This window comes from Tupaia chinensis, unplaced genomic scaffold, assembly GCF_000334495.1.
Source record: "Tupaia chinensis unplaced genomic scaffold, TupChi_1.0 Scaffold000422_1, whole genome shotgun sequence".
Classification (NCBI taxonomy): Eukaryota; Metazoa; Chordata; class Mammalia; order Scandentia; family Tupaiidae; genus Tupaia; species Tupaia belangeri.
The window spans coordinates 2,736,765-2,745,778 of NW_006159927.1; the positions used below are offsets into that span (position 1 = coordinate 2,736,765).

General features: G+C 36.4%; 1 protein-coding gene across 1 annotated transcript in view; it reads left to right on the top strand.

Annotated features, from left to right (window-relative positions):
* Positions 1-9,014, top strand: part of CYLD (CYLD lysine 63 deubiquitinase) — a 64,524-nt gene that overhangs the window by 48,365 nt on the left and 7,145 nt on the right. Inside the window, 2 exon segments of the mRNA XM_006154791.3 lie at positions 1,893-1,984; positions 3,129-3,195. Coding sequence (XP_006154853.1) covers positions 1,893-1,984; positions 3,129-3,195 — 159 coding nt within the window.

Consider the following 9,014-nt stretch of genomic DNA (forward strand, 5'->3'; position numbering starts at 1 on the left):
AAAAAAAAAAAAAAAAAAAAAAAAAAAAAAGGAATATAGAGAGCAAACTATGTAATAAATTAAAGACCATGGTAGGATGAATTTGGTTGGGGAGCTAGGTCCCATGGGGCTGAATTCCAGCATTAGTGTTTTGAGAAAACATGCGAGACACTTGTACATGCTTGCCCAAAATCTTTTCAGGAAGGAGGAATGCAGAGAGATTGTGGACAGATTATGTCCCATTGGGAAAGTGTTCTTTCCAACCTGCACACACACACACACACACACACACACACACACCTGCCCCCCTCTGCCTGTTTCTCTATTTCTGATGAGCACATGCCCCCCTCCCCCCGGTAATTAAAAAAAATTATAAAATAATTTAAAATTTTGTGACATACTTTTCCTATTTAACAGTTAACATAAAAAAATAGTTTGATAAAGATTTTGACCCAAAAACAGAATTCTGAAATATAATGAGTATTCCAAATACTCAGCTATATTACATGACTAGGAAAGTGAATTACAAGAGAATAAATTTCCCTACTTATATCTTCTTTTTCCTCATTTTGTGATGAATTCTTTAATTATCTTACCTTTTACAATAATTACTAGTCTTGATTTTCACACCAATTATTTTGCCTTATGCAAATTATGTAACATGCTGTATTTTTCTCAAGTAATTGATCCTAGAATAAGACAGGTCAAATACAAAACTTCAAAGGCATGTTAATACTTCCTTCCTTTCCGAACACCCTAAGTCCATTAATTAAGTATTCCTTGGATACTATTGTCCTACTGGCTAAGAAATCTTAGTTAATTATACCTTGTTATCTTTGTATGCAGTAAGAAACTTTTTAGGTGCCCTGTGTCTGCAGCATTGATATCTGCATTATAGCTGATTGGTTTTATTTGGTATTGAAAGCTCTGCTTTCTCCATTGTAAACTTTTCAAAGGTGGAGAACCCTGCCTTTTTCACCTTGTTCATTTTGTATTCGTGGTGGCTAACAGGTTAGAGTACTGCGTAAGTGGTAGGTGCTCAACTGTGTGGGTTACAGGGAGCTGAGTGAGTGAGTGGTCCGTATAAAAGATGGATAGAAGATCAGCTAGTTCTGGTGGGTCTTGTTAATAAACCCATAGTGGCCTCTAAGCTCTCTTCTAAAGTCTTTTTAGAATGACAATTTTGTCAAAGGTTGATGTTAAACTTACAAAATGTGTTCTGTATTCAGACAAAGATGAAAGAAAACATCACAGTTAATGCTGATTCATTTAATAATAGATTTTTCAATTTCTTATCAATTCCATTTTTCATTTCCCTTAGTGTTCGTTTTATCTTTTAGTATTAAAAGGACTTTCTCTTTCAAAATTGTATATTTTATAATGTCAATGCTATATTTTCCTGAGCATATATTTGATTTAGTTATTTTGCTATAGGGCATGTGCACTCACTAGAGAGAGAGAGAAGGGGAGAGCAAGAGAGAGAAAGTGAGAAATCACCCCTTCAGGGAGGATGGCCACACTGCAGTCTTGTCTTCTCCACTCTCTTCTCAGGATTTTGGGCATGCATGCACATGTACCCAGCATGTTTTTCAAGCTACTGGGTCTGAGACTCGAATCATGGAGTCGGCTACATGGGATCCAGTGTCTTAACCATCATGCCACCTGCTGACCCTTCACAAACTTTTGTATTTTTTCTTGTATTAGTATATGACAGTTATTTTTAAGGTGTAAAATAGTATCTGGGATAATTCTAGATTTTTTCAAACTTCAAGGTTATAATGTGTTCTTCAAAATAACTGTCTAGTCTATTGATTTGTGATACATTGGAATTTTATAAAAATGTGTGATTATTAAGATGTGTTACATAAGTTAACATCTATACCAGTACCAATTAATAATGTTTACTAACGTAGATATGGATATGTGTGTGCCACGAAAATTATGAAACTGAGGAAAATACTTGAAAAAGTTGAAGCTGCATCAGGATTTACTTCTGAAGAAAAAGGTAACTACTTTAATTTATGGTAGATGCTTGGTAATAACTTGAAAATGTACTTATATGTTAAATTATTAGCTGAAATATGTGTCTTTTAGCTTTGGGATTTTATTTTAAATTAAAAATTGCCTTTTACATGACACATAATGTTCTCCTTTTCTTGCACATTCTCCTTTTCTCGAAGCAAGGGATGATTGTGGACTAATAAGACCTTGTAAGAAGCTGGCTGGTTCTATGGTATATTAAAAAGAGTAAATAAAATGTCCTTTCCTGCCGGCCCAGAGGTTGCTTCTGTTGCTGTGGTGAAGGGCTGAAGTGAGTCAGCTACATTTCTTCATGTAGTTTACTCTCTAATGAAAGGGAGTTACAAATGGCTGACTCGATTACGTTTATGATCAGAGAATACTGTTTTAGTCTATCCATAGCTATTGACTTACTCAAAGATTCAACTCCTGCTTCAAACTTATTAGCAGTGTGCTGTAGACATTTTTAATATGTACATGCTTGGTAATTATTTATTTTTCTTGTCTTTTTCTTTTAAGAGGTTTATGCCTTAGGTCACATGCGCTTGCCAGAGAGAGGGAGAGAGACACAGAGATAGTGAAAGGGAAAGTGAGAACTCATCCCTCCCCACCCAGCGGGGATGGCCAGGCCACAGTCCCTTCTCTTCCCAGAATCTTGGGCATGCATGCACATGTGCCTGGCATGATTTTCAAGCCACCGGGTCCAGGACTTGAACTGTGGCCAGCCATGTGGGAGTCCAGCGATGTAACCACTATACCATCTGCTGACCCTGATAATTATTTAAATATCAGACAAAAAAAAAAAAAAAAAAAAAACAGGGCATGTTTAAGGTTTTATTTCACTTATCTTAACCCACCCAAAATAAATTAAAATAATTTTATTATACATGAATTATTATACCCTTTCAAATGCAATAAAGTTAAAGCAAAATGAAAACCTAATACTTTCATAACCTTTAAATATCTTTGTATCTTTCCTTTGTCTAAAAAGCCTTAAAAACTGTGCTTTTAACTGAAATAATATTGAATGAATGAAATCGAATTCAATATAGAAATGATGGTTATAAATAAAATAATAGAATGCTTGAAAATTTTGTTTGTGACTTATTTGATTTTTTATTTTCTCCTAGATCCTGAGGAATTCTTAAATATCCTGTTTCATCATATTTTAAGGGTAGAACCATTGTTAAAAATAAGGTAACTTCTAAATTGTTATAGAGGCATTGGAAAAATAGCCGATCCTCATTTTCACAGCCATTATTCAATACAAATGATTTCCTTAAGAATTACTTAATATTGTATTTGTTTAGGGATTTTAATATAATAGTTGACTATAAATGCAAATTAATTTTAATTGCCTCTCTAGTGCTGTTTTTAACTTGAAGAATAAATGCAATATAAATATGGACTTTAAATTTTAACTCTAATAATTAATAGATATTACTTCAAATCATTTTATTATAAAAAAGTATATTCATATTTTTGCAATTTAAATGAACGAATTTTTATTTTTGCCATAGGGTGCTTATGCTCTCTGGAAAGAGACAGAGAGTGACAGTGAGAGGAAAAGTGAGAAGTCACTCCCCAAGGAAGATGGCCATGCTGCACTCTCTTCTCCTCCATTTTCCTTTCAGGATTTTGGGCACGCAGACACATCCACCTGGCATGATTCTCAAGCTGTCGGGTCCACTCAGACCATGGTCAGCCATGTGGGAATTCAGTATCTTAACCACTATGCTACCTCTGGCTTCGAAATGAATGAACCTTTGAGACTTACTCTAACTTACTCAAACCATGAGAACGCTATTTTTGTCTCCTCATTGTGCAAAGAATTAACTTAGCCTTAAATTAGCTCTGTTGTTCTTAGTTTTAGAACTTATATCTGCCCCACTCCATGATGAATGAAAGCCTTGAATTCAATGAAGTAAAATTCTTAGTGAGATGTTTTAAGTAGCTGAACCTCCCAGTGTCACAATCTGTATGGTGCATCTTTTTACGTGTTAGCATGGGTTTCTCTGTTGAAAATTTTGTTATTATACTGTACACTTCCTTAAAAGCTATCATCTCTGTATCTTACGTTATGCCAGTGTTGAACTGGTAGGTAAAACGAAAGAAAGAAGGGTGGACAATGCCACAGTTATAGTTTGACATTGTGCGGGATGTTCTAATTAATGAAATAAGATACCACATATAGCATCAAGAATACATGTTTATTATCTACCCAAGGTGGCAATAGCTGTTTGTGTACCTACAGGATCCTAGGTAATTGTCTAGAAACTGTTAGAATTAACAAAATGATTTTTAATTTAGCCATATTAAAAAAAATCAGTATTTAAGTGTATCTTCAAGCAAATATGAAAATGAATTATTTTGTACTTCATGAAAGTATAAAATAACAATAAATTTGTTTTGTTGAGATAGATTTTAAAAAAGACTTACACAGAGCCAAAAGATGGTTTTATTAATTAGGGAGAAAGGTATTATAGGTGGGAAGATCCAATAACTTAAAGATGTTAATTCTTTACAAAATAATTTGCATATAAGCAAGATCTTAACATATTTCTTTTTGGAATTCAAGAATGTGATTTTTAAGTTTTCAACAAAGTGAAGCGGGTGAAAGTATTAAAAATTCTTTAAAAAGGAGTTCTATTATAAGCTGTAAAAGCAAAGTGATAGACATTAAAATAGTGTGTGATACTGGTATATAGTTAGAAACATGGGTTAATAGAACTGAAAGAAACTCAGAAATAGAATTGACTGTATGTAGTTCCTCAGTGTATTCCAAGTCAGCTTTCCAAAAACAAGTGAGAAAGGAAAGATATGTGTAATGTAGGAAATAGGAAGTTTTGCAGGCAGTTTGGAAGAAAAAAGTCAATTTTATTGTTTGTTTTAGAGTGGGCCAGCCCCACGGCCTAGCGGCTAAGGAAGTCAGATCCCACATAGCCATGATGTGACTCCTGGTCCTGGCAACTTGAAGAACACTTGGGCGTGTGTTCATGCCTGCCCCAAATTCCCATAGGAAGGAGAAATGGAAGAGTGGTGTGACCGTGTCCCACTGGCGGGGGGGTGCTTTTTCTGTTTTCATTTATCTCTCTCTCTCTGGTGATTGCATGTGCCTTCTGGAGAAGTAGATTAAAATACATTTTAAAAATTAAAGAGATAAATTCCAGATGCTTAAAACAGTTGTTTTCATTGTTTTTTCCCTCTAGCCCAATATACCTAAGGAATGTAATAGTCTCCTGGTGACCATGTAGTGGAATACTGCAGTGCTTTTCAGGGAGGGCAAGGAGAGGTCGGACACATCTTAGAATATAACTCAGAGTCTGAAGGGTTTGTGGAACTTGAAAAGGGCCCTGGCAAGTTCTTACATCCCCTGAGAGGTGCACTGTCCCTTTCACCTCCCAAAAAACCTCAACATATTGAGAGTCACTGTCTAAAGATAATAAAAGATATTTTAAGTTAGCCCTTTTTTTCAAGTGCCATTCTTCCCTCTCATTAGCCTTTCTTTCTGACAGAGAGTCAGTTGATACAACAAATAGGAGGATGAGTACCTTGGCAATTGGGGAAAAGAAAAAGCAAAACAATAGTCTAAAAGAAACTATAAGATACTCTTTTTTAAAAGAATTTTCTTCCTTCCTCCCTCCCTCACTCCCTCCCTCCCTCACCTGCCGAATCAACTAGCCCTGAAAATGGATGGCGCTGGAGTGTTGGGCCCATACCCTTCCTCCCTCCCTCCTTCCCTCCCTCCCTTCCTTCCTACCTTCCTTCCTTCCTTCCTTCCCTTTCTTCTTTACATTTTACCAGAGAGGGACAGAGTGACAGACTGAGTGAAAGAGAGAGAAAGAGGGAAAGAGAAAGTGTGTGAGAGAGAGAAAGAGAAAGAGAAAAAGCAAGCTGCCAGGTCTGGGACCCGAACTGCAGTTGGTCATGTGGGACTCCAGCCCCCTTAACCACCATGCCCCCTGCCAGCCCCAAAACTATAAGATATTGTTAAATGACTGCAGAGAGAGAGAAATAAAAAAAGGAAAGAAAGAAAGAAAAGAAAAAGGACTAGCTACCAATGGGAGATAAAAACAGGTTTGATAATAAACAAAATCAAATATATGAAAGCTGATTTTCCAGAGAAAGAAAATATGTCATGGATGGGAAGGGGTGCTTCACTGGATGCACCTTAAGAGAGAATTGCTTATTTGGAAGACAGTGCTAAAGAAAGTACTCAGAATGTAGCTCAACGGTATAAGGCATTGAAAAATAAGAAAATTGGATCAGAGACACAGAAAAGAGATTCTAACTGGAGTTCTGGAAGGACATACCAGTAAGAATAAGGAAGCAATGTTTCAAGGATTAAATACATTTTTAGCATTTTTACAGATTTAAGTTCTAAAAATAAAGATGTACAGAATTCCTGAGCAGGAAGAACCATAACTAAAATACCACTCAGAGACTAATTACAGGATTTACTTTAGTAAGATAAAACTGAATTTAGACTAAAGGAGTATGATACAAAAATAAGGAAGAATCAAGAAATTGGTAATTTGGATAAATTAAACCTTCATATTTACAAAACACTGACAGTGAGGATGATAATAAAGGCAGCTAACTATGAGTGCAGTGTTAAAGAAGAGATGAAACTAGTCATAATCACTAACAAGAAAGAATGGTGATGGGGGTAAAATATTCTAGGAAAAATAATAGAATAAAATTAGCAATCAAGAAGTAAAGATATAAGAGAATTCTAGGATTGTATTGCTGAATACCTCTCATTATAGAACGTGGGCTGGGTATTCTTATTACGTGGAAGTGTCATGTCTGTATTATATTACATCCCGTTAGATAACATAGAATCCGTAAATACCTTTAGTGGGTGTCCTTCATGGTCTGTGTCACAAAGGAAGACCAAAATGATAGAAATTCGTGAGTGTTTTTATCATTGTTATAGATGTCCATTTTCTTATAACATACTATTTGTACCCTCTGCCCTTAAATTTTCCTTTGGAAAACTATTATCTAAATTGCACAATTTTATAAGATAGCACCAATGTTGTGATTCTCTAGTTAGCCTTCTAAAACTTTATGAGGCTTGAGTCGTTGCTATTTTCCCTTTCTCTTTCTTCTACCCCAGAACTGCAAAGCTGCTTGTCTTTTTATTTTTTTTCTTAAAGTTTTTTGCAATAGGGTACATGCGCTCACCAGAGAAGGGGGGAGAGAGAGAGAGAGGGAAAGTAGAAATCATCCCCCTAGCGGGGATGGCCACACCACAATCTCTACTCTTTCATTTTCTTCCAGGAATTTTAGGCATGCACATACACGTGCCTGACATAAATTTTCAAGCCACCAGGTCTGGGTCTCAAACCCTGGCTGGCCATGTAGGAATCCAGCTCCTTAACCATCGTGCCACCTGCTATTTATCTTCTGTATCCTCCTTTCTGGTTCTTGTCTTTCAGTGTTTGCAACTCCATGTACCCTTCAGCTACTACCTCTCCTCTCGCTACTGCCAATGCTATTTCTACTTGTAACCACTCACCACTACTGCTTTCTACTTACTTAGTTTCCTGTCTGTTTTTGGTTGTTGTTACTTGTTAGTTTGTCTATACTTTTTGACTTTGACAAAAAAATTCTGACCTTTTGTAGTTACTGACATACAAATATAAATATTAGTATAGCATAATCTTCAGTTTTTTTAATGTGTATCATCTGTTTCTATTTGTTGTGGGTTCTCAAGAATATCCTGCTTTGCTACCAAATAAATTTTATTTTTGGAGTGTAAGTTGCTTTGAGAAGCTGAGGGGTTTCTACAGGCTCTGAAATGGCTGAAGTTTTATTATGAAAACTAAGTCAATGTTTTTCCCTAAAGATCTTGAAATCTATTAGATAAAAACAGTCTGACTCTATGCTCAGAAATTCTGCTAAAAGATAAATAGTTAAGCTAGGACAGCAGGTAGTGTGGTGGTTAAGACACTGGACTTTCACATGGCTGGCCATGGTTTGAATCCTGGACCTGACAGCTTGCTTTTTCATTCTCCCTTTTTCTCTCTGTGTGTCTCTGGTCAAACTGAATAATAATAATAATTAAATAAATAAAATTAACTAAATAGTTCTTTAAAAATAGTAAACTTAAAAATTATTAATCATTTTGGGACCAGCAGTTGGCATAATGGCTATGTTGCTGGACTCCCATGTAATTGACCGTGGTTCGAGTCCTGGACCCAGTGGCTTAAACTCATGCCACACACGTGTGTGTGCATACCGAGATCCCAAGAGGAGAATGGAGGAGAAGGGATTGTGACATGACCATCCCCCCTGGGGGAGTGATTTCTCACTTTCTGCCTCTCTGTCTCTCTCTGTCTTTCTGGCGAGCACACGTGCCCTATAGCAAAAACCTCTTAAAAAATTATTAATCATTTTAGTAGGTTAATCTTAAAGATTGTAGAGTAAAATACTTAGAAGGAAAATGTTCAATATAAGGGTAACACTATGATCAGCATGATAGTCTCTTACATGGTATTTGCTGGAACACGTGAGTGGCTATCTGAAGAGACTGTGTTTTTGCAGAAAGAATGGTCAGGCCTTGTTAAGACTCTGGTTTCTACACCTAAGTGTGCTTTTGACTTGTGTGGTAATTATCCTTCCCTAGATCCTAGGGCATTCATTTTAGAAATAAAAAATTCGGGGAACCAGCAGTTGGCATAGTGGCTATGTTGCTGGACTCCCACGTGATCGACCGCGGTTCATGTCCCGGACCCGGTGGCTTAAAACTCACACCGGGCGCGTGTGCGTGCGTGCCCCAGATCCCAGAGGAGAATGAGGAGAAGGGATTGCGGCGTGACCATCCCCCCTGGGGGGGTGATTTCTAGCTTTCTGTCTCTGTCTGGCGAGCGCATGCGCCCTATAGCAAAAACCTCTCCAAAAAAAAAAACCAAAACATAATAATAGAAATAAAAAATTTGGTGTTATTTTTTTTTTTTTTTTTTTTTTTTTTTTTTTTTTTTTTTTTTTTTTTTTTAGAGGTTTCGTGG